Genomic DNA, 25,510 nt, shown 5'->3' on the forward strand with positions numbered 1-25,510 from the left:
CAGTCATGCGAGCGCCGGGGGCTGAGACCCCACTGAGAGGAGGGGCAGACTTAGTCATGCGAGCGCCGGGGGCTGAGACCCCACTGAGAGGAGGGCCAGACACACTCATGCGAGCACCTCGGGCTGAGACCCCACTGAGAGGAGGGCCAGACACACTCAAGCGAGCGCCGGGGGCTGAGATCCCACTGAGAGGAGGGGCAGACATACTCAGGCAAGCGTTGTGTACTTAGGTTCCATGGTCGTCTCTTCTCTGGGTGGGGCTATGCTTGTTACGGGCTCACAGGCCTTTGGGGAGAGACAGTCTGAAACAAGAAGCTCAGCAGCGCACTTCTGTCCCTTTCTCTTAGCCATCAGTGGGATCTCGGGCCGCAACCCCTTACCGACCAAAACATCTGATGTGTGAAAAGTTCTATAAAATGTGATTGTTCTCAGAAAGAGAAACCAAGTAATCTTGTAGATATGATACCTTTTAATGGCTAACAAAAATACATGATGTTACAGCGAGCTTTGGGGTTCTTCTTATCGACCCTTCATCAGGCTAAAATGAAAGTGGTTTGGACGGGACAAAATTATAACACGTGGATGCAGAGAGGAGCTGGAACAACCCTCTTGATTTAAGTATTTTGCACACACAGAAATTTGAGACTTAAAATGACACCAGTCTGAGCAAAGAGATAAATACTTAATCAGTCCACTGAGCTGGGGAATGTGATAGGATTATGATGTTTAGTATCTTTTTTTTTTTGTTGTTGCACATAGAAAGAGCTGGAAACACTACCTCTGCAGCACCACCTATTGGATGGCAACATTCTTACAATCAATTTTTTGAAGTTTTATGGAAAACAATAATTGGGAAGAGGACACTCGTTTTGACCTCCTTCAGACCTTTCATATTCTTCGCTTATGCAAGAATCCTGATCTGAGGTTCATTCCATTCTTGAGGGCCTCAAACATGGCCATAAACTTATACTCCCAAATTCTTCTTTGACGCTGTGATTTGAAGTTGCTCTTCAGTATGATAACTCTCATCTGCTCTATGCTGTGTCCATGACCACAAAATGCTCAGCCACAGGTAATTCCGTCTTTGCCTCTCCAATTGAGTGGCGATGAGATCTCATCCTCCCTTTCAGTTTTTGTCCAATTTCTCCAACGTAACGGCCCCCAAGAGGACACTTCCTGCACATGATCAGGTACACAACATCAGACATGGAACATGTGACTGTCCCAGGGCTCTTATAGTCCGGCTGTGTATTAGGGATTTCTATCCTGTCCGCGGTCCGTACATGTCAGCAGGTCTTGCAGCTCCTTACATTACAGGGATAAGTTCCTTTTTGTGTGTCCAAGGGCAGTGCACTGCTGACTATAAAGTTCCTCAGACTTGGAGGTTGCCTGTAACATAGGAGCGAAGGGTCTGGGAATATAGTGTTCAGACGGTCATCCTTGTGTAGAGTATGATGGAGTTTCTTTGCGGTTTTTCCTTTGTACCTCTAGCTGAGGATTGTAGGTCACTACTAGAGGTACACGACCGTTTCCTTCCTTCTGTGTGTATTGGAGTAGTTGATTTCTGGGTATCCCGGTGGCTCTGCTGATTTGGTCATCAGCTGAGGTGGGATGGTAGCCCTGATTTATAAACGTCCTTTTAAGGGTTAACACCCACTGGCGATACCATATCCTTGCGATGTGAGAGTGAGTGAAAACTCTTGATAATGAAACCAATCATTTTCAATGGTTTCATTCTCATTAGCGATGTTTTCACTGTAACCTCACATCGCAAAGCAGTGCTAGCCCCATTAAAAAAATGGGGAGTACATTGCGCTCCCCTGACACAGCTGTGACAGCTATGGCAGGGGATTCTTTCATCTCCGCGGCAATAATTTTCGGCAAAGGGTTTGAAATATAAACCTTTCTTGAAAATCACGTCTAGCTGTAAAAAAAAAAACCTTGCCTAGAAGAGCCGTCCGGCTCTTCTCTCCGGCCTCGGCAGTTGTCTTTTGTGTTCTGGAGGCCGACGATTAAAAAATTCCCGCCTACAGAAAGTGCTGCCTCTGATTGGCCACAGCGCTCAGCGAATCAGAGGCAGCACTCAGCTGTCATGCAATGAGGGGGGGGGCATCCCCGCCCCCAAAAAGCGCTGCCTCTGATTGGCTGAGCGCTGTGGCCAATCAGAGGCAGCACTTTCTGTAGGCGGGGATTTTTCAATCCCTGGCTCCCAGAAGATAACGGCCGGGGCTGGAGTAGCTTAAAGGGGTTCTGTCAGAAAACTAAAAAAAAAAAAATACTCCTCTGGGCCTTACGGGGCCGTTCACCGGGAAGCTGCTGCTCTTCTCCTGTCCCTCCGGCAGCCATCCAATTGCAGGGCAGAAGCTGGCAAAGTTTCAGCTTCCGCCCCTGCTTCGACCAAAGCAGGACAGCAAGTCCTGCCGCCTGGGTCAGTGGTTGACACGTCACAAGTGATGTGTTGCACACCGATTGGCCTGGCTGCGTCTAAACTTCGACGTCCTTGGAGAGTCGACGGCCAGTGCCCATGCATCCCCTTTCACTGCACGCTTGCGCACTCGCCGTCGACTCTCTGAGAACGTCGGAGGTCCGATGCGGCCAGGTCAACGAGAGCGCGCAGGAGCGCACTGGAGCCGCTGGGAGATGACCGCTCGCGCCAAATAAACAAGGGAGGAAAGAAGTACAATGGGATTAGGTGAGTTTGATTTGTTTTTTTTTTGTTTGTTTTTTTTTTTTACTCTTTTCTTTTCACAGGTTAGACTCTACAGGGATGCTGGTGAGTATAATATTTTTTTTTATTTTACTGGCAGAACCCCTTGGGCCTCATGTCCATGGGAACAGATCCGCAGCGGATCACCCGCACGCGTGATCCGCTCCCCATAGGGATGCATTGGACACCCGCAGGTAGTTAAATACCTGCGAATGTCCTTTTCCCCTGAGGCGCGGTTTGCGTGTGCGGGAAAACACCCGCAGCATGCTCCATTTTAGCGAGGGAGAGCAGGAGTTTAAAAAAAGAGTGCACGACGCATGCGCGCGGCCGAAGAAGGCAGATCCGCAGCTCCGGACAGGTAAGTAATTCTTATTTTTAGGCCTCATGTCTGCGGGAAAAGAGGGACCCGCTGCAGGATTCTGCATGAAGAATCCGCGGCGGGCCTGATTTTCCCATGGACGTGAGGCCTTAGTGACGAAGCCTGTTTGCGCCTTAGTGACGGAGCCAAATTTTGGAAATCTGACGTGTCACTTAACATAGCATAACTCCGTAAAGCTTTTTGATATCCAAGTGATTCTGACATTGTTTTTTCGCCACATGTTGTACTTCATTTAGGTGGTGAAAAGAGACTGATTGAATTTGTGTATATTTCTTAAAAGTGCCAATATTGGGAAAATTTTGAAAAAATTGTCATTTTTTTCCACATTTTCAACTGTAATATCTCAAATATGTCCAAACATACTGTACAAATTTTTGATAAGATATATATTTCCATCTGTTTACTTTATTCTGAATGCACATTTGAAAAACTTTCCTGTTTTTTTTTAACCATTTAGGAGACATACAATTTTAACATTACTTTTCAGCATTTTGAGGAACACTTTGTTTTCCTACACCAAGCCAAGTTTGCCAAGGCTCATTGGTTTCATAATGATAGATACCCCCACAAATGACGTTAGTTTAAAAACTACACCCCTTAGGCCTCATGTCCACGGGGAAAATCAGATCCGCTGCAGATTCTCAATGGAGAATCTGCAGCGGGTCCCTCCTGCCCCGCGGACATGAGCGCCGAAAATAGCAATTTAAAAGCATTTACCTATCCGGCGCGGGCGGGGAAGGTCAGCTGTTCCTCACGGCCGGATCTTCATTTTCGGCCGGCGGATGAATTCCTGACGCCGGCGGCACGTCGTCGACGTGCCGCGCGCATGCGCCGGGCACATCCGCCGAGCCGAAGCAAGGGAGATGCGGCCGTGAGGAAGAGCAGAGCTTCGCGGTCCGCTGCGGGTGAGTAAATGCTTTAAATTCCTATTTTAGGTCTCCCGCGGATCCGGACGGCTTCCATAGGCTTCAATAGAAGCCCGCGGGAGCCGTCCCCGCGGGAGACCCGCATGAAAATGGAGCATGGTCCAGATTTTTTCATGCTCCATTTTTTTTAAAATCACTTTTATTGACGATCCGCGGGTATTTATGGACCCGCGGGTGGTCAATGCATCCCTATGGGATGCGGATCCGCATGCGGGAGATCCGCTGCGGATCCTAAATCATATTTTCCCCGTGGACATGAGCCCTAAATGTATTCACTGAGGGGTGTCATGAGTATTTTAACCCCACTGTTTTTTTCAGGAATTAATTCAATTTAGAGGAGAAAAAATAACATTTCATATTTTTTCAAACATGTCATTTTAGAGACATATTTTTTTCCCTATAGCTCTCATAAAAATGAGGATTGACACCCCCAAATGTGGATACCCCTGTTTCTCCCGTGTTCAGAGACATACATACCCATTGTTGCCCTAATCTTATCTTTGGATGCACAACAGGGACCAAAATGAATGGAGTAGTCGGTGTTTTTCAGAACTGAAATTTTGCTTGAAGGCCTTTTAGGCCCCATTTGAAAACTAGACCCCTAAACGAATTTATCTAGGTGTTTACTGTGTATTGTTGCCCTACAATTTTTGAATACATCTAAGCAAAGCAGTAGGAAAAAAATTACGTTTTTCATTTTTTTTGGCAATTGTGTCAATTTAAAAACAGATTTTTGTTTTGTACAGCACACATTTGAATTAAGACTTTTACCGCCAAATGGATACCCCTGTTTGTCCCGTGTTCAGAAACATACCCATTGTGACCCTAATCTGCTTAAAGGACACATGGCTAGGCCTATAATGGAAGGCGCACCCGTTGGATTTCAGGGTACAACTGAATAAATTCCAGTCCCCATCGCCCACTTTAGAGCCATTGAGCATCCAAAACGATAAAGAACCCCCACAAATGACCCCATTTTGAAAACTAGACCCCTTAACCGAATTCCTCTAGGGGTGTACTGCGTATTTTGACCCCACAGTATTTAAATGAATCTAAGCAAAGCAGAAGGAAAAAAATTACGATTTTCATTTTTTGGCAATTGTGTCAATTTAAAAACTGTTTTTTTTTGTACAGTGTACATAGGAATGAAGACGTTCACCCCAAAATGGATACCCCCGTTTGTCCCGTGTTCAGAAACATACCAGCTGTGTCCCTAATCTACTTACAGGACACATGGCAAGGCCTGTAATGGAGGGAACACCCGTTGGATTGAAGGGCACAATAGAAAAAATTCCAGGTCCCATTGCAGACTTGCACGGAATAAAAATTGATTCCCTGAAAATAATCCCCCCCACACACACACACAACCCACTAGGGAGGGGGAGGAGTAGGCGTGCGCTGATGCTGGAGAAGCATGAAGTAACCGCCATCAGCTGCGCGCCGGCTCACCGAGCGGTGCTCGGGGTCATGGAGCGGTCGGCACCCTTATCTGAGAAATGCAACTTTATTTGAGGGACCGCCGCTGCCCTGACACATCGACTTTAGTTGAAAACAGTGTTACTTAAGAGCAATGCTACTCAAGGGTTTACCGTAATGTGAACTGTGTGGTATTTCCGAAGACAGGGGTAACTACGGAGGCCAGATTGGGATGGGCACATGGGGCAATAAAACCGGGTATCCCCCCTCCTCTCATGCTTTTTGAGGGGTATTTCTTGACCAGCAGGGATGGAGTGTAAAAAGTGGCGCTCTGTGAGTCTCCATAATGTTGCTGAGGTGCGGCGGTCTCACACAGAAGGCGCTCAACAAGCTGCTCCTAGAACTGTAGGAAGGCGAGCGTTCCCGGGGCTTCTTGTAAATTACATATTACAGGTCGCGGTCTGAATAATACCTGGGCTCACACGGCCGTATGTGTAATCCACTTGCGAGGCCGTATCGGATCCCAGCTGTGAGCCCGGCCGTGCAGCTGCGTACGGCCGCGTGATGTACTGCGCATAACTGCGTACTCGCATAGGCAGTAATGTACAGTACACCTTTTTTTTTGTGTGTGTTTCCCGCACAGTCGCTTAGCGATGACACGGTACCTGCAGCCTGTACACAATGTAGTTGCGTATGGGCTGCGGATATGTCCGCGACCATGCAGCACAATAAGCTCTATGTCACGGATATCCGCAGTAAAATAGAACCTGCTGCGTTCTCTTTTCTTGCGAGTGGATTACACAATTCCGGCCCATTAATGTGAGCGGAATTGTGTAATCCAATGCGATTGATCTGTGTATTACCGCGGATCAGACGCATGCGGAATCCAAAATTCCTATTCGGTCATGCGAGTCCGGCCAAAGGTAGAACGCTAACCTTTTTATCACGTGAACGGGGACCACAGAACGAGGTCATTGCTCTGGGCTCCCCGTTTCCTACGCGTATGTCCGGCATTTTGCTGGTGGTCGCATGTGCAGAATCTGGGAAAGTTCACGGAGGAGGATCACATTGGGCTACAAATACGGAGGCCTCCGGTAAAAAGTTTCATTTCCTCTCACCGATCGCATTGGTAAGGGGAGATGAAACTTCAACTTTTTTTTGGATAACAGCAAGAATGTGATCAGGAACCGCTCACCACGGCCCCCCATTAAATCTCCAGGCTCTCGGCTAAGTTTTATAGCCAGGAGCAGGGAGATTTTAAATTACCCTGGCAAGCCATGGCTTTTGCGCATGCGTCTGCAATTTTGGCGACGGGCGCGTATGCAGAAGCTGGGGTAAGGTCCGCGCATAAATCCGTGGGCCTTAGGTACGTCATTTCATCCTCCCTCTCCAGTTCTGCCATGAAAAGGTTGGCATATTGCAGAGCCATTTTACTGCCCACGGTGGTTCCGGTGAGTTGTAGGTATATCTTTTTGTCAAAGGAGAAAAAATTTCGTGTGAGGTTGAACTTTATAGTCAGCAGTGCATTGCCCTTGGGCACACAAAAAAAACTTATCCCTGTAATCTAAGGAGGTGTAAGACCTGCTGACATGTATGGACCCCGGACAGGATACAAATCCCCAACACACAGCAGGACTAAAAGATCCCGGGGACATTCGCATGTTCCACGTCTGATGTTGTGTACCTGATCATGTGCAGGAAGTGTCCTCTTGGGGGCCGTTACATTGGAGAAATTGGACAAAAACTGAAAGGGAGGATGAGATCTCATTACCACTCAATTGGAGAGGAAAAAAACGGAATTACCTGTGCAAAACATTTTTGTGGTCACGGACATAGCATTGAGCAGATGAGAGTTATATTGAAGGGCAACTTCAAATCACAGCGTCACAAAAGAATTTGGGAGTATAAGTTTATGGCCATGTTTGAGGCCCTCAAGAATGGAATGAACCTTAGCCCGGGATTCTTGCATAAGCGAATAATATGAACGGTCTGAAGGAGGTCAAGATGGATGTCCTCTTCCTAATTATTGTTTTCCACAAAAATTCAAACAATTGATTGTAAGAATGTTGCCATCCAATAGGTGAAGCTGCAGAGGTAGTGTTTCCAGCTCTTTCCATGAGCAACTAAAAAAAAGATACCAGACATCATAAAACTAGCACATTCCCCAGCTCAGTGGACTGATTTAGTATTTATCTCTTTGCTCAGATTAGTGTTATTTTAAAGGGGTTGTCTCGCGGCAGCAAGTGGGGTTATACACTTCTGTATGGCCGTATTAATGCACTTTGTAATATACATCGTGCATTAAATATGAGCCATACAGAAGTTATTCACTTACCTGCTCCGTTGCTAGCGTCCCCGTCGCCATGTATCCGTCTAATTCTGATGTCTTCTTGCTTTTTTAGACGCGCTTGCGCTGTGCGGTCTTCTACCTGGTGAATGGGGCCGCTCGTGCCGGAGAGCTGGTCCTCGTATCTCCGCCCCGTCACGTGTGCCAATTCCAGCCAATCAGGAGGCTGGAATCAGCAATGGACCGCACAGAGCCCACGGTGCACCATGGGAGAAGACCCGCGGTGCATCGTGGGTGAAGATCCCGGTGGCCATCTTGGTGAAGGAAAGAAGAAGGAAGACGTCGCAGAGCGGGGATTCGGGTAAGTAATAAAAAAATTTTTTTTTAACACATCCTTTGGGGTTGTCCTGCGCTGAACGGGGGGCCTATGGAAAAAAAAAAAACCGTTTCGGCGCGAGACAACCCCTTTAAGTCTCAAATTTCTGTGTGTGCAAAATACTTAAATCAAGAGGGTTGTTTCCGCTTTCCTCTCCATCCGCGTGTTATAATTGTGTCCCATCCAAACCACTTTCATTTTAGCCTGATGAAGGGTCGATAAGAAGAACCCCAAAGCTCGCTGCAACATCATGTATTTTTGTTAGCCATTAAAAGGTATCATATCTACAAGATTACTTGGTTTCTCTTTCTGAGAACAATCACACTTGACTCTACTGGCTAAGGGTGACTACCCACTACAGTTTTTTTTTAACTGCAAAATTCGCGGGTTTTTTTTCTGCAGGGGTCTATGGGACGTGTAATGTTAAAATCGCGATTTTGCGGTAAATTTTTTTTTTTCATAAAAGTTCTATAAAGTGACATTCAGGCTCTAAGGGACATCTGTCATCATGATCTAACCCTATATAACTGTCCTAAGCCTGGTTGGCACTAAAAAGATTAAATACAGCTTCCTCTTGGTGTAGAACCCCCATAGTTCTGATTTGTGCGCTGTATGTAAGCTATCGAGTGCGCTCCGCTGCACACTTTCCTCCCATCGCACACCACCGCAGGGATAACGATAGACGTCTGCAGCGTCCTGGAAGGGGTTGTACAAGAATAGACTAAGAGTCTGATTGGCGGGGGCTCACTGCTAAAGCCCCATTTACACGGGACAACTGTTGGGCAAACGGTACCCGACACTCATCCCCGCATGTACTGGCTCCCATGTTGTTGCACAGAAGTGAGTATTGTTGGCTTGCAGCGGGCGAATGGAGGAGATTTCACTCCTCGCTCTCCCCTGTCCCTCTCCATTCCCTTAACGCAGCAGCTGTTCAGTACTGACTGCCTGCTTTTTACACTCAGCGATCATCGTTCAGTATAAGCAGCAGCGATCAGTACTGAACGGCCGCTGTTTTACGTGAATGGAGAGGGGCGGGGGAGAGCGAGAAGTGAAATCTCCAGCCGCCCCGCTGAGAGCCAACGTTACTTGCTCCTGTGCAACAGCACGGGAGCGAGTATATGCGGGGGACTAGTGTCGGGGATCATTTGTCCGACAGTCATCCTGTGTAAATGGGGCTTAAGATCCCCACTGATTTTGAGAACTGGGGTCTTGAGTCCGCTTCTCTTCAGGCTCACTGCACCCCTACAGGGCAAAGGAGATTGCACGACAGTCACACAATTGCGCTATCGCTCTATTGGTCTCCCAGAGACAGCTGACACTTGTACTCTACTAGTTCTGTCTGCGCTGTTGCATGGAGGAGCGCCACGCTCATATGACTGCTGCTTCATTCAGTTTCCACACCACCGTGGGTGGGAGCAGTGAGCTTGCAGTAACGAGAGGGACACACGACCCCTGTTCATGGGATTGGTGGAGGTCTTGGCCATGAGAACCCAGCTGATTGGACTTCTATCACCTATCCTGTCAATAGGTGGTAAAAGTCAACCCTGCTGCAACCCCTTTAAGCCGCAGACACCATATGTTGTACATACTGTACGTTTTGGGCAAGGGGAGTGTACAGTCCCTTGCCGCTCTGACAGCCTCCTAGTCCAGGTTGTGCGGTGACACCTGTACTCCAGTGTAGCAACTGCTAGTTACGTCTGATTTCCGCTCGTCTAAATGATGGGGTTCTGGGGGTTTCAGCCTCCTCTGATGGTGCCGGATGACCCAGCAGTTATGATAATTGATATGATCATAATCAGATATATGAATGTAGAGTTATTACATGTGGCACGTACACCGGGTAGATATTCCCGTAGAGATGCCCCACCTTCCCCCTGGCCGCGGTATTTAGGTACATTACTTTTGAATACAGAAACTTTCCGCCAGTAACCCAACAATGCTGTATCTTGCAGAGAAGCGTATCGCGGGTGATCCCGGCACTGCAGCGGTCCTGTGCTGAGGGATGGTGAGTGTCTTTTATCCTCCTGAGTAATATTACTGATGCTGACAGATCCTACCTGCAGCTGACGCTTCTCGTGACTTCGCTGCCTTGTATTTGGGGCTTTTCTTACCCCATAAATTCATATAGAATCTACGAGCGTCTGTGGTTGTCCTGCATTATAGACATACGGCTCCATGATGAGGTTCAGCTGTTGGCACGGTTCTGTAGGTGACCTGTCTTCAGCGATCGGCTTGTTCTCCTGCAGGATGTAGGCGTTAAAGATTTTGAAGATATTGCGGTGTATTTTTCTAAAGAGGAATGGAGGTGCCTGGGAGAAGAGCAGAAGCGGCTCTACAAAGAAGTGATGATGGAGAACTATACAGACCTGTGCTCCCAAGGTGAGGAAACCACAATATTATCTGACGCAGTCACATGACACAGCCGCTTCGCTCTCCGCTTCCCACCAATCTGACATGAAACCTCCGTCTTTCTTTACAAGTGAGAAGCATGTGACAGCAGCGATCTCGTGCTGCACTACATCGCTGCTCAGCTATGGCGGTGCCATGGGTGGCCACTACTCTGTTTACATCTATGGGATTGAGGAAGCAGGGTGTAGTGCTCAGCTATCTCCATAGAGAAGGGGATGGTGGTCAAGCATGCTGACCATTGCAGCATTAAAGGAGATGTCCCGCGCCGAAACGGGTTTTTTTTTTTTTTAAACCCCCCCCCCGTTCGGCGCGAGACAACCCCGATGCAGGGGTTAAAAAACCCACCCGCACAGCGCTTACCTGAATCCCGGCGGTCCGGCGTCTTCATACTCACCTGCTGAAGATGGCCGCCGGGATCCTCTGTCTTCATGGACCGCAGGGCTTCTGTGCGGTCCGTTGCCGATTCCAGCCTCCTGATTGGCTGGAATCGGCACGTGACGGGGCGGAGCTACACGGAGCCCCATAGAGAAGAGGAGAAGACCCGGACTGCGCAAGCGCGGCTAATTTGGCCATCGGAGGGCGAAAATTAGTCGGCACCATGGAGACGAGGACGCCAGCAACGGAGCAGGTAAGTATAAAACTTTTTATAACTTCTGTATGGCTCATAATTAATGCACAATGTACATTACAAAGTGCATTATTATGGCCATGCAGAAGTGTATAGACCCACTTGCTGCCTCGGGACAACCCCTTTAACCAGGGGTGTGACGTTTGTGATCCCTGGAGGTTGGACGCCCCAGCAATCCTACATCGATCATTTAACCTGTGGATTGGTGATCAGGGTTTATGGTAGGGTAGCCTCTTTAAGACCGGGGCTGCACAAGAAGACATAACTCATGCCAGCTCCAGTAAAAGGGATTGTACGGCTATCACATCATCTGACGCGGTTGGTTTTTGCACTTGGTCAGAGTTCTACCCATTTGCAGAGCCGCTAGTTGGGTACAATGGTACTTGTCTCCTAACTCATTCTAACTCTTCATTGATCTTAGGTAGCTTTTATTTGAAACCAGAATTAATTTTCAAGATTGAAAGAGGAAAGGAGCCGTGTGTGATGGATCGGGCATTGTATGACGGAGAGATCCCCATAGGTAAGTTTAAAGGAGTTGTTCAGCTTTAAACTATTTATAGCCTCACCTGAGAATAGCGATCAGATGGGATCTATCGCCCAGGACCCCCGTCAATCAGCAGTTTGCTGAGTCATAGCTCCATTCCCACTACAGTGGCCCAACTTGGTATTATAGGCAAAAGTCCTATTAACTTTAATGGGAACTTTGCTGGGAGTACCAATCACATAGTGAAAGTGAAACTTTTTGGTTTTATATTTTGGTGCTTTTTCTATAAACTTATATCAGCAGCTGTCCTACCGACTGCAATCCCTGCTAGCCCTAATCAACCAACCTCTGCGGTCATAACGATGCAGCCACATACGTCCCAATTTGACCATTGTTTATGTATATAGCATCCCACACTCTCAACCCCGCCATACAGTGCACATCTCCATCCCTTTACCTTCTGTATCCCCCCCATTATTTGTAGTATGTAAGCTTATTGGAGCCCCTCACCCCTACTGTCTCCATCAACTCATCACTACGTGGAACCGGGGTTTTATTTCTGTTCCCCCATCTTGCAAGGGCTGTGGAATATGTTGGCGTTATATAAATAAATAATTATTATTATTCAAAGTTTATTTATTGGAGGTGTTAAGAAAATCCAGTCGTTCCTCAGTCATCCTGCACACACCAATATTGCTTGCATACGAGGTGTGATACAGGTGGGCATGGAGGCTCTAGTATCCTGTTGTACCACTTCTAGCTTGGATACAGGATGTCATACGGGGGGGGGGAGCATGGAGGCTCTAGTACCCTGTTGTGCCACCTCTAGCTTGGATAAAAGATGTGATACGGGCATGGAGGCTCTAGTACCCCGTTGTACTGTCTCTAGCTTGTATACAAGCTGTGATACGGGTGGGAATGGAGGCTGTAGTACTCTGTTGTACCTCCTAACAGTCTGGTCAGACGGTCCTCTCTACTGGTGGTCTGTAGGGGGCATCCTGAGCCTATTCACCTTGTGTGCCATCACACATCTACTGGTCCCAACACCCCCTAACAGTCTGGTCAGACGCCCCTCTCTACTGGTGGTCTGTTGGAGGGTCCTTAGCCCGGTCACCTTGTGTGCCCCTATCCACTGGTCCCAACACTTCCTAACAGTCTGGTCAGATGCTCCTCTCTACTGGTGTTCTGTAGGGGGTGTCCTGAGCCTGGTCACCTTGGGTGCCCTCACACATCTACTGGTCCTAACACCTACTAACAATATGGTCAGATGCTCCTGTCTACTGGTGGTACTGTAGGGGGCATCCTGAGTCCGGTCACCTTGTGTGCCCCCATCCACTGGTCCTATCATCTCCTAACAGTCTGGTCAGATGCTCCTCTCTACTGGTGTTCTGTAGGGGGTGTCCTGAGCCCGGTCACCTTGGGTGCCCTCACACATCTACTGGTCCTAACACCTACTAACAATCTGGTCAGATGCTCTTCTCTACTGGTGTTCTGTAGGGGGCGTCCTGAGCCCGGTCACCTTGTGTGCCCTCATCCACTGGTCCCAACACCTCCTCACAATCTGGTCAGAACGGCCGTTGGGGAACAATTCCTCGATACGACCATCCAGCTTCTCACACCCCAATAATGCGCCCCTCTCAGACTCTGGTAACAGGATGACATCTCTTCTCTGCGTTGTAGAGGCGTCTAGTGGTCAGCAAGCTCCACACAAGCGGAAGAAGAGGTCACTACACACAAGGGGCCTCCGGGAGCCTTTTATAGGCCAAGAGGGGAACCACTTTCAGGGCCTCAGATGACAAGACCGTCCATCTAATCACCACAACTCTCATCATTTACAAATCTGCCTGAGATGGAGCTGCAGGACGAGTTTACAGAAAAACAACAACTTCTTCTTGGGCCGGATTGTGTTTTTTTTTTTTTTTTTTCAAAGAGTGTATAATAACATATAGAGAAGAGTGGGTAGTAGAAGGATGGTAAACTGTAATGCAGAGATCCCCAGATAATAACTTCTGATGGTTCCCACAGTCACATTTAGTATTGCTACTTACGACATGAATGCTTAATATTGCCCTTTATCTCTCCAGTCTATGTCATTGTAACACCAGACATTCTATCAAAGCTTCCAGAAGTGCTGCATGACGATGACGAATCAGGTTGGTATCCTTAAAATGCTAAACATAGTGGGCCCTTTTACAAGAGCCGTTAATTGCTCAGATTCTCGAAACTCAGCGAGACTAAACGATTATCGGTCAATGTAAATGCTGCCCCGACTGCACAACGAACGAGAATTTGTTCGCTTCTCGTTCGTCGCTCAGTTTCTGCATGCAAATAACTAAACAATGGTCCGGCCGTTTAAACGGACAGTTGTTCACTTCTGAATGACTGCCTGTTCACTGTGGATGGAGGCGGCTGGAATGATCCCCGCCCACTCCGCTTCTATTTACTAGTGATGATTGTTCCTATATAAACGCACGGAGATGATTATCAATGCGATGACCTGTCGGGCGTCTGCGTTCGGCGGATTGTCCCGTGTAAAGGGTTGTGATGACGCAGAATAGGTGCTGAGCACTCCGCTGGTGCGCACTGTTCGCTCGCCGCTAAAAGGCGGTTTACAATGCCGATTTAGCTGTAAATTTCATGCAGATTCTACATCCATTCCGCAGTAAAATGCGCATCATAAAGTCCATTAACTGCTAGAAATGCACCACAGTCTGGACGGCACTGAAGTTTCCTCATGTTGTGGAATAAAAAAGAGGTGACCCGTCGCTTCTTGGTGTGGATTCCAGATCTGTAAATCTGCGCACACATGTGCCCAATGGGGCCGTGTACATCCGCGTGTGGATCCACGGCTGCAACAAATGCCAGTCCGCAGCAGGAATCTGCAAAAAACGTGTATTCCTGCCACGGTTTTCTTATAAATCTGCATTGGATATTCTCTGGCGGATGTCGCTGTGTAAATACATATGAGTGCTGGGCGAAGCTGGCCAATCGTCTGACACACCAGAAGTAGTTGTGTTGTCCCCCCCCCCCCCCCCCCCGCCACACACACACACCTTCCCCAGACAACTGCCGTTAGTGAACGTCTGTGTCCCCCCTTAATGTCATTCATATATAATGTTTTTAAAGGCCCATGTACACGGAGAGATGATCACTCAAACGACAGTTTGAGTGACAGCTTTGAGCGATCATTTTGCAGAAACTATTAAGTACCTACTCAGCTACCTACTAGCTTATTAGTGTGCAAATGAAGCCTTAGCTGAAAGTAGTTAATATCCGAAGGGCTCTTATCTGCTTTCAGTTCCTTTTTTTTCCAAGGGGAAACAATGCTATCAACACTACCCATGCAGAACTACTGATAAGGCCCGATGACGATTTTTAGGTTGACCTGAATTTTAACCATCAGCTAGCATTTAGACGCAATGATGAGCATTCAAACGACCGCTTTTTATTGATTTTTTTGAGCGATCATCGCTCCATTTAAATGGGCCTTTAAGCTTCTCCAAATTAGAAATAGATGCAACTTCCTGTCCGTCATCTCAGTGAAAGACACTACTGGCTAATAACATGGGGACAATAGCTTGTATTTCTGCAACAAAATGATTATTAGTCAGTGCGTGTGTCATGTGATAATCTGTGGCTCGTTATTCTGTTGTATTTGCAGACTGTATCTACCTAGAGATTGATTCTGACTCTGAGACGGAAGAGGAAGCGTATAGGAGCGATGCTCTGGAGGTGGAAGATGAGAAGCTCTCAGGTCAGTCAGATGTATTCATTATATAGTTGTTAGGTGGATTGGGGAGATATCGTTCATGTGTACAGACTGTGTCGCGGCTCTGCAGTGTTGTCATTACCCCAACCACATGAGGGGGTGCCACTATGTAAGGATGGTTCAAGCAGAACCAGACGAGAGCAGGAGCACCTATATGGCTTCTTTATGCTGCTATCCGCTATGGCCGTAGTAATATACCTGGGGAGGTATAGAAACTAGTCATTATATTTCTGCATTGTCCTGCCAGTGAGGTCATGCGGACTGCTGCATGCGGGGGAGGATGACGAGGGGGCTGTGCGGACTGCTGCATGCGAGGGAGGATGACGAGGGGGCCGTGCGGACTGCTGCATGCGGGGGAGGATGACGAGGGGGCCGTGTGGACTGCTGCATGCGGGGGAGGATGACGAGGGGGCCGTGTGGACTGCCATCTGCAGGGAAGAACGACAAGGGGGCCGTGTGAACTGCCGTCTGCGGGGGAGAATGACGAGAGGGCCGTGCAGACTGCCACCTGTGGAGGAGGATGACGAGGAGGCCATGCGGACTGCCACCTGCGGAGGAGGATGACAAGGAGGCCATGCAGACTGCCGCCTGCGGGGGAGAATGACGAGGGGGCTGTGCGGCTCTGGTTTTCTCCATTCACTTTTATTAGAAACCGTCCAGCAAACATGCCCTCAGAGAAGTGAATGGATGAGCTGCGGACATGAGCTGCCTTCTCTCCATGCACTCTTCACCTGGCAGTGCCCCCTAAGCCTGGGCTAGCTGTCAGAGGTAGATGCAGTCTCCAGATCTGTAGATATAACCCTTTAAGTGCTGCAGCATTCAACAATAATGAGCAAAAATCCACTTGCTGCAATAAGTTACGCAAGCAGCGGAGGAGATCTTCATTGGTCAAAGGAAATGTATTTGGCATCACAGACAGGATGGAGGGACTTTAGGTTACTCTAGTGGGACGCCATCACTCGTACGGTATGCTGCTAGTTAGCGTCGAGCATTAAGCTTTAACAGCAGGATTGTGGCTTTATCCTGAGACCTTATAGTCTGCAGCAAACAGGACCTCATTAGTTATCAATATTGTGGGCCGCGTGTTGCACCTGTCAGACGCAGACAGTGTTTCTGTGTTTTACATGGAGACTATGTAACTGGCTTATAAGAGTCCTTTGGGCACATTTCCTGTTGATGCTGGGGTGGCCTGGTTTCCCTGGGGTCCTGTAATTATTGTAGTGGAACATGACTTCTAGGATTTGCTGCAGGTTTGAGATAAGCACTGATTAAACTAAACTGTTGTATGGTTTGTATAGAACGCATATATGTGGAGTCCGAGGATGAGACAACCGGTGAACAAGATCTAGAGGACGAGGAAGATGATGATGAGGAGGATGGTGAAAGCCCATCTGGTAAGTAGTGTGGCTCTAAGTGTCTTGGTGACTATAATCATTGATCGGAACCCTAAGCTTCACCTAAAAAACATAGAAGGCAAAAAAAAGTACTGTCCGTCAGGATGGGCTTGTAGACACCCACAGAGCCTTGTCAAACATCGGAGGGGAGACATCAAGCAAGATGATCCTTCCTGTCCATTCTCTTGTGTTCCCTGATGTCTGACTTCTGTTATTTCCCTTCTCCATAGAACCAGCTTTAGTCTTGTTAGATGTTTGTCAGACAGACGTGGATCTGCCTTGCCAGACGCCGATGTGACTTTGGGCTACTAAAACTCGCAGCACTTGCAGAACCACAGGTTTCCCTCTTTTGGCCTTTGCTGTGGAGTCTCCGTTGCCCACAAAGAACCTTTTGGTTGTGTGGCCACTGACTCTGCATAATACCTGATGGTGTGAACTGTGACTTGTCTGTATAGTGGTCAGCACTGGCATTACAACTTCAGTCATATCCAGGCAGGCAAATAACAAAGTTAGGAGAGCAGACAGAAGTGGAGTAAATGCAGGCTGGGGCTTTGTCACAAATGGGTTGGGAACCAGTTGCTTGGGCATCCTCCTTAAGAGAGGGGTGGCAGTGTGTGCTCTCTGGGCAGACACTTGGAGGTGAGGATTATAGCGCCCCACAGCAGGTGAGCGTAGTAGGCAGCGATGGAGCGCCGTGACAATGTTAACACTCATGTTAAACAGCTCTTCCAAAGTCCAAGAGGTTTTCTGATTTGTTGATCTGTCTCTCTGCACTTTTTGTAACTCTCATTCACTTTGGTGAAGAGAAGACGCAGTCTGGGCTGAGACTGCCTGATCTTTGCAGGTACCAGGGCATCAGAAGACGGTGGAAATACCTCTTTGAAGGGGTTTTCTGGGACGTTTCATTCCTTATCCTCATTAACATCCGCTTGGGATGCCTGTCGAACAGCAGGGCCTGCTGTCATTGTAAGTGGAGCCAGAAGCAGACAGCTCTGTCATAGTGGAGGGGCCCGGTTTGGTAATACAGGCGCCGTTCCAATTGAAACCATGTGGGAGCTGCTCCTGCAATACCAACCTGGGCCACTGCACTATGACAGAGTTGTCTGCTACCAGGCTCTGTCCGCAGTGACAGTGAGCCCAACGAACATCTGATTGGTGCGGGTCTGGAGCGGCGGACCCTTGACGATCAACTATTGATGACCTATCCTGAGTATAGGTCATTGATATCGTCATGGATAGTAAACTCCTGGACCGCCCCTTCAGTGTCTTGCCTGGCGTTAGACACGGGTCCTTCAATAAAGTTGATATGCTGAAAGAGGGAACCCGCATTGGGGGAGGGGAATGCGGTGCAGTTAGGGGACTGAATGAGTGAGAACATAAGACTGGTCAGAGCCTGGTAGCAGCACCAAGCAAAATCACCCCTTTACAGGTGTGGAGGAATCACTGATACTCGCCGTGCTCGCCTTCCGGATCCTGGACACAAAGAATCCAAAGGAAAATGCAGAGTAGATGATTTGTGGATGACAGCACAGGCTCCCGGGATAAAGCAGAAGAGCAAGTAGATTTACTTGAATTCCATTTCTTTATTCATGTCAAACAGTCTAGTAGATGTAATAGCATGGCGACGTTTCGACAGCCAACGCTGTAGCTTGACAAAGACAGCGTTGGCTGTCGAAACGTCGCCATGCTATTACATCTACTAGACTGTTTGACATGAATAAAGAAATGGAATTCAAGTAAATCTACTTGCTCTTCTGCTTTATCCCGGGAGCCTGTGCTGTCATCCACAAATCATCTACTGAGAACATAAGACCTTCAGCAGGGATTTTAAAATGGTTTGATTGATTTCCACCCCATTTGCTTGCCTGGTCACTGTTAATAGATATCACACGTTTCCCGGGCCCAAGTCGTGTTTCACACTGTAAAATGTTATGTTTTCCTTTCTGAAGATTGTGTCTATGTGGAAACCGACGCAACGCCTACGACTGCAATCGTAAGACAAGCATCAGTGAAGTCTGGTGAAGTCCTGGGAACCGATGTGGGTGAGTGTCATAGATTACTGGTTTTGTGACTTTGGGTTAATAAGTCTTCAGTATATCCTATCCGCAATAATTGTACATAAGAGGGGTGATAAAGCTGACATGGACCTTGTCCTTCATATCTCTTAGCTGGTTTAACAAGTTGGCACAAAACAGCGTGAGCCAAGTAGCTTGTCGCCAAGGTGCTGTAACAATTCTCAGCAGTCAGACTGGTTCTTGAGGACCTGGGAAGTGTCCGACTCCTCACACTGTTTAGTCCGGGTTATCCGTTTGCAAGCGCCATCTTTTCTACCATTTTTTTTTTTTTTTTTACATTTTTGCAGAGGATGACCAGATTATACCACACAGCAATCCCCCTAAGACCGCTCACCGTCACCCCTGGGAGTCTAAGACAGTCAACGGAATTAATCGTGGTAAGGGAAGAAGGTTGACTATCGTGAGGGAAGGCAGCGGTGACGGAACTGTATGCTGCAGCACTTCTGTAGTCCGCACTTCTGTGAGACAGCTGACAATGGAGGCCAATGTGCAGGGCGCCAGGCGTTTTCATACCTTCTATACATCATGTGTGCACTGATGCTGCAGTATAGAAGTGTGCTGGGAAGTATGATGTGTTATAGGTCTGTACAGCTGGAAGGAGCCGTTATATACATGTAGGCATGAGGCTGTAGTCTGAAATCCACTATATCATTCAGACTGCAACCATGTCTTTATGTTTAGATTAGTTGTATATTACATTAGGTCTCCAGAAGTTTGATGTAGAGCCGACATTCACTGAAACTGACAAAAAGTGCAATACCTGAAAGGCCGCAGAGCAGGCGCAATCGCCACAGAGTAGGTACATTCGCCACAGGCGCAATCGCCGTAGGGCAGGCACAATCGCCTTAAGGTAGGCACGATTGCCGTATACCCTAATAGAATGCAGTCAGCCAGACTATGATATAGAGGAGCTACTTATTCAGTGCAGACTATTATGCAGTCACCCACTCAACCCAGCCCAGATTGGGGAGGAGCGACTGCTAACTACCGTAGCCCGCACATGTGAACGATACCAAAGAGGCCAGCCAAGGATGGGTGTGCCCCACCATACAGGATAGCAACTTTCACTGATACAGCAGTGGGTTGCCCTGTATCTCCAAAGTGGGCAACACTGGCTGACATCTTGGGCTCCCCCAAATCTCCAGCAAAGTGCATACAAAAAATACTGCTACATACTAATAAATGCATGTGTTAGTTCTGCATTTTGGCCAAAACGAATAGTATGTAACAGTATGTTTTGTATGCAGTTTGCCGGAGATTTGGGGGAGCCCAAGATGTCAGCCAGTGTGACCCACTTTGGAGATACAGAGCAACCCACTGCTATATCAGTGATAGTTACTATCCTGTATGGTGGGGCACACCCATCCTTGGCTGGCCTCTTTGGTATCATTTACATGTGCGGGCTATGGTAGTTAGCAGTCGCTCCTCCCCAATCTGGGCTGGGTTAAGTGGGTGACTGCATAATAGTCTGCACTGAAGAAGTAGCTCCTCCATATCATAGTCTGGCTGACTGCATTCTATTAGGGTATACGGCGATTGCGTCTGTGGCAGATATGCCTGCTCTATGGCGATTGCGCCTGCTCTACAGCCTTTCGGGTATTGCATTTTTTGGCTTTTTCAGTAAATGTTTTTTTTTGTTTTCCTCTCACCTCTGTGATTTCATTAGAGAGGAGACTTAAAAATTGTTTTACAGGGCCACTGGCATAATAAAAAATATTTTTTCATCCCTGACACCTCACCTAATTGTCAAACTCTGGTGGTCTCCTATGTATCTTGCAGTCACTACCATGCGGTGCAGCATCATTTCTGATGCTTAACAGGATGGTGGGCACCATCCTGATGTTGAGATTTGTCCTTGCTTTCTCTTTCATTATTCTTGGCTGTCAAACCCATGATGAATCAGCACTTCATCACATGAGCAGCTAGAGCCAGTACCATCTCTGCCTGCTGGAAGGACACTGTAATTATTAGTACTTCCTCCTACATAAGCTAGAGTCCATAAGTATACAGTCAGGAGGATGAACTGTGATCTCCTCTATTATAATTGCGTGACAGGAGCCTGTACTTATCAGCAGTAACTGAGTGTCTGTGTCCCTTCTAAAGCGATGTAAACAATAGAACAATAAAAGTAACCATTGCTCCAAAGTGTAATGGATAGAGATGAGAAAGAGAGAGAAAATGCAAGGTACAACGTACTTCACAGGGGTGCCTGGTCCTCGGCACCCCTGATCCCAGATGGCGTGTATTATCAACGACGTCAGTGGAAAGGTTCAGTATAGGAACTATCTATTTTTTTTAATAATAACAATGCATTGTTATTAATGAAATAGATAGTTCTTATACTGAACCTCTCCACTGACGCCGTTGATAATACACGCCATCTGGGATCAGGGGTGCCGAGGACCAGGCACCCCTGTAAAGTACGTTGTACCTTGTATTTTCTCTCTCTTTCTCATCTCTATCCATTACACTTTGGAGCGCTGGTTACTTTTATTGTTCTATTGTTTATTTCCATTTTTCCGGTGCGCCCGCGCCTACTGGGTTTATACCACAACGCTATCCCGAAGGGATCCTGCATCTGATTGGCACATTTTCTAGCGTCCTGACAGACGCTAGCTTTACAAGCTTTCCTGGACTGTGACGTACTGGCACCATCTGCCAGGGGTTGATCCGGTTATGTCTGGTAAGTCCTATTATCTTAACAACCTCTTTCTCGATCACTAAAATATCTGGAGCACTAATATCCTCTGGAGCGCCACTTACTGATAACTGTTTTTTCTTCTAAAGCGATGTGGTAGTGTCCATCACATAGGAATTATGCTGACTGAAAATCTGACTTTTTGAGAGGAACATAAAGCTAAGTAATTCGCAGGCGGTCAGAATGAGATCACATGACCCGTAAGAGGAAGAGAATTGCAAACCTTTTCAGACAGGAATAACTAACGAAGGTTATGCTGGCTGACTTCTATATACTGAGGGACTAGTTGCATAATGAATGAAAACAATGTGACTGCAGTGGCTCTTTAATGCAAAATACTGCGGGAAAAGATGCGGTTGTGCAGCTCAACATTTACATGTTTTTCCTTTTACTCTGTAGATCGGATTATTGAAGATGCTGTTAGCCCAAAAAGTCATACTAGCACCAAAAATCCGGAATCCCCAAACAATCTGTTAAATGTATGGTACGTGAAGACGGTAGAAAACGGCTCAAATTCACGCAAAGAAATGATAGTGCCGGGATCTTGTATTGAAGAGCGGAAAGAAGACGACCAAGCTGAAGATCGAGCGGAACCTGACCAGCTTACCGACTTAGAGTTCCTGTGCCCTTTGTGTCCTGAACTCTTCACAAATGTCTCCAAGTTCTTTGAACATCAGAAGGTTCATGAGCCAAAAACTCCGGTTTGCCCTGAATGTGGCGCACGTTTCAGTGATAGCTTGGCTTTAGAGCGACATCTATTACTTCACGTAGAAGAGAAGATCCAGGTGTGTCAGGAGTGCGGAGAGTGTTTTACTACCCGGTCAGCGCTGGAAACGCATATGAAAACCCACAAAGGAGATAAGCAGTGGCCGTGCCCGGACTGTGGCAAGTTCCTATATTCAAAGTCAGGACTTGATAGACATCAACTAATACATGTAAGAGACAAGCCTGTTCCGTGTCCTCAATGTGGCAAATGTTTTATCAAGCAGACAAACTTTGAGATGCACCTGCGGCTACACGCTGGAGAAGAGTTCTACCCGTGCACCGAATGCGAAAAATTGTTTAGCTCCAAGGCTGCCTGTGAAAGACACATAAAAGCCCATACAATGGAGAGACCCCACGGCTGCCCGCAGTGCGGCAAACGCTTTCTGTATAATGGTTGTCTGGTTAAACACATGAGGGTGCACACGGGAGAAAAACCTTATGTCTGCCTCGACTGCGGTAGACGTTTTGCTCAAAGTTCCACCCTTAACTCTCACAGGCAACTTCACGAAGACGAGAAACCTTATGTTTGTCCCGAATGTAAAAAATGCTTTGCTAAGAAACTTAGTTTCGACACACATTTGAAAATTCATGCAAAGAGTAAATTGCTGTCTGAAATAGCCCAAATGCAGTGTGAAAACACCCCCAATCTACTACCATCTGTTGAGAACACCAAGAGCAAGGACCTTATCATGGATGTACTAGCTAGTGGAAAACCAGATATTCATCAGCTTGGTGATGGCGGCTCATTCAGCGAAGTGCTACTGAAGAATGGACACTATGGAGATGTTACTGTTAACGAGAGGCCGGCTCTAGAGCGCTCTCTCAATGATAAGCTTGTGGAAGATATCCCTTCAAAGGTGATGCATGCTGAAGACGTCATTATCAATGGTGGGCTCCTTGGAGTTGCCCCATTAAAGGAGAGGCCAATTAAAGAATTCCCATTTAACGGGAGGCCATTTATCAATGGTAAACCTGCTGGTGGTGTGACGTTGAAAGACAGTGTTACAGATCTGTTCCGGAATAGCTGGCCTGTTGAAGATCTCTCATTTATTGAGGAGCCTTTTATAGATATTTCATCTAGTGTACAGTCTATTAGAGAGAACTCGTTTTTACAGCTTCCTTCAAGAGATGTCTATTATAACGAGGATCTTCTAGACCTGTCCCATAGCAATGACCCCGATAATGATGTCTTGTTTACAATGAGGCCGATGTTAGATGTATCATTTTGCAGTCACCCTGTAAACTATAAACCTGAAGAGAAGCAGCATGTTTGCCCGGAGTGTGGGAAACGTTTCCCGTATAATGGTTGTTTGGTGAAACATCTTCGGACTCACACAGGGGAGAAGCCGTACGCTTGCAATGAGTGCGGAAAGTGTTTCGCTCAAACATCGACCCTCAACTGTCACAAAAGGACTCACACAGGAGAGCGGCCTTACGTTTGTCCCCAGTGCGGTAAAGGCTTCACGAGTCAGTCTCATGTCGTCCGCCATCAGGCGATTCACAACGTAAACAGATCTTTTTTATGTAACGGGTGCGGGAAAGAATTTTCGCAGCGTGCCTACCTTTTAAAGCATCAGAAGAGGACGACTTGTTCACAAATACTCTGATAATAGATTGTACTATTTTTATAAATATATATTATATTTGCGTTATCACAGAATTGTTTTTAATACTTTTTAATGAATGCTAAAAATTTATACGTTTTATTTTTTATACGTGCTGAAGATTTGCATTCAAAAAGTTGAAATGTGTTGACAAATGCAGGGACATAAAGGGCGTGCTGCGGATATGAAATTATGTAGCACTCCCTAAAATCTGTTTATTTTTCTTGTTAAAGGGGTTGTCTAAGACTTTGTGAATGTTTTTTATCGATGACCTGTCCTCACGAAGCTCAGCTCATGCATAGATTGTCGTGAGGGATCCCCTCGCTCAGCTGATTCCAGATGCTGCTGTCACTACTGACAGCGCAGGAAACATATGGTAATGACCATAGTGCAGCAGTTGGTATAGCAGATGCAGCTCAGATTCATGACGCATACTTCCCAGGATCTGGAATCCATAAGACCCAATATCAAAATGAAAAACGAATCAATACATGACAGCATTCCAGGTGCAAGAAACTGCAAAAGGAAGGTTTTGGTCAGACAGGTGGATTGGATCCACCTTGCCACACACTGGTTTGGCTGTGAGCTGAGGTGGCAGCACCTGGGTAACCTCAATTTTTAGGCTGGTAATAGGTGGGAGTCCAAGGTATAAAGGTTAACTGTTCATTAACCAAAATGTAGTGAGCCAGAGCACAGAACAGTAGGGTTTATGACAGATTTATCTCACCAACAGCAACATTTCGATCACAATGGTCTTTATCAAGCACACCTCATCGTCAAAATGTTGCTGTTGATGATGAGGGAAATAAAGCCTTAATTTTTTTGCACGTGCCATGCTCCATATATTGATTTTTTTTAACCTGTCCCAAGGGCAGGTTATCAATAGACAAAATTCAAAAAGTCCTGGAAAATCTCTTTAAGTGTGTTTTTGGAGCTCCGTACAACCCCATTCACTATCATTATACTGTATTTACATCGAATTGCCCCTTTAATTGAGCCCCCTACCCTTTTACAATTGGAGCTTCCCTATATCAAAATTCTCCCTGTGACCCCCAAGTGCTGTGAAAATTACACAAGTTTTCTGTGGAACAGTTTGAGTCTCAATCCACATTAGATTGGAAAATCCAGGGATTTGAGCAACTTCCAATGAGGTGCGGTCATCGGTGCAATACTAGCCGGAGCCAGTATCTCAAAAACTGCCAATTGTGGTGGGTATTATCAAGCAACAGTGTAGAAAGAATACAGAGAATGCTATGAGGAAAACTGTGGGCATAAAAAAAAAAACTCGACAAAAGGGGTCAGGGGAGGATGTCAGGAATTGCTCTGATGACGCGGCACTGTACGGTCAAGAAGATTGCAGCTGAATACAACACTGGTGCTCCGGCTAACATGTCTAAACATACAACTATTCCTTGCTCAGCACAGATGGGCTATAACAGCAGACGACCAGTTCCAGTGCCATTGTGTTTAAGAGAAACAGAAAGATGAGACTCCAGCAGGCAAAAGCGCAGAACTTGTATCACTGAGCAGCTGAAAAACATCTGGTCAGACGGATCCAGATTTCTGTTGCTGATGGGAGGTCACACTTTGGTG

General features: G+C 47.0%; 1 protein-coding gene across 3 annotated transcripts in view; it reads left to right on the forward strand.

The window, feature by feature from the left end:
• The window catches only part of LOC136580590 (zinc finger protein 569-like), a 48,555-nt gene extending 24,484 nt beyond the window's left edge, over positions 1 to 24,071 (forward strand). The window contains exons 1-10 of one of the 3 annotated variants that reach the window (XM_066581252.1): positions 7,749 to 8,076; positions 10,044 to 10,096; positions 10,338 to 10,470; positions 11,550 to 11,648; positions 13,697 to 13,765; positions 15,274 to 15,366; positions 16,680 to 16,775; positions 18,725 to 18,817; positions 19,138 to 19,227; positions 21,948 to 24,070. In XM_066581252.1, coding sequence (XP_066437349.1) covers positions 10,094 to 10,096; positions 10,338 to 10,470; positions 11,550 to 11,648; positions 13,697 to 13,765; positions 15,274 to 15,366; positions 16,680 to 16,775; positions 18,725 to 18,817; positions 19,138 to 19,227; positions 21,948 to 23,920 — 2,649 coding nt within the window. In that variant the 5' untranslated portion in view covers positions 7,749 to 8,076; positions 10,044 to 10,093 and the 3' untranslated portion in view covers positions 23,921 to 24,070. Of the gene's footprint in view, positions 1 to 7,748; positions 8,077 to 10,043; positions 10,097 to 10,337; positions 10,471 to 11,549; positions 11,649 to 13,696; positions 13,766 to 15,273; positions 15,367 to 16,679; positions 16,776 to 18,724; positions 18,818 to 19,137; positions 19,228 to 21,947 lie in introns of those variants that run through there. The other 2 variants (XM_066581251.1, XM_066581253.1) reach the window with 2 other exon arrangements.
• Positions 24,072 to 25,510: the final 1,439 nt, after the last annotated feature.

This window comes from Eleutherodactylus coqui, chromosome 10 (assembly GCF_035609145.1).
Source record: "Eleutherodactylus coqui strain aEleCoq1 chromosome 10, aEleCoq1.hap1, whole genome shotgun sequence".
Lineage (NCBI taxonomy): Eukaryota > Metazoa > Chordata > Amphibia > Anura > Eleutherodactylidae > Eleutherodactylus > Eleutherodactylus coqui.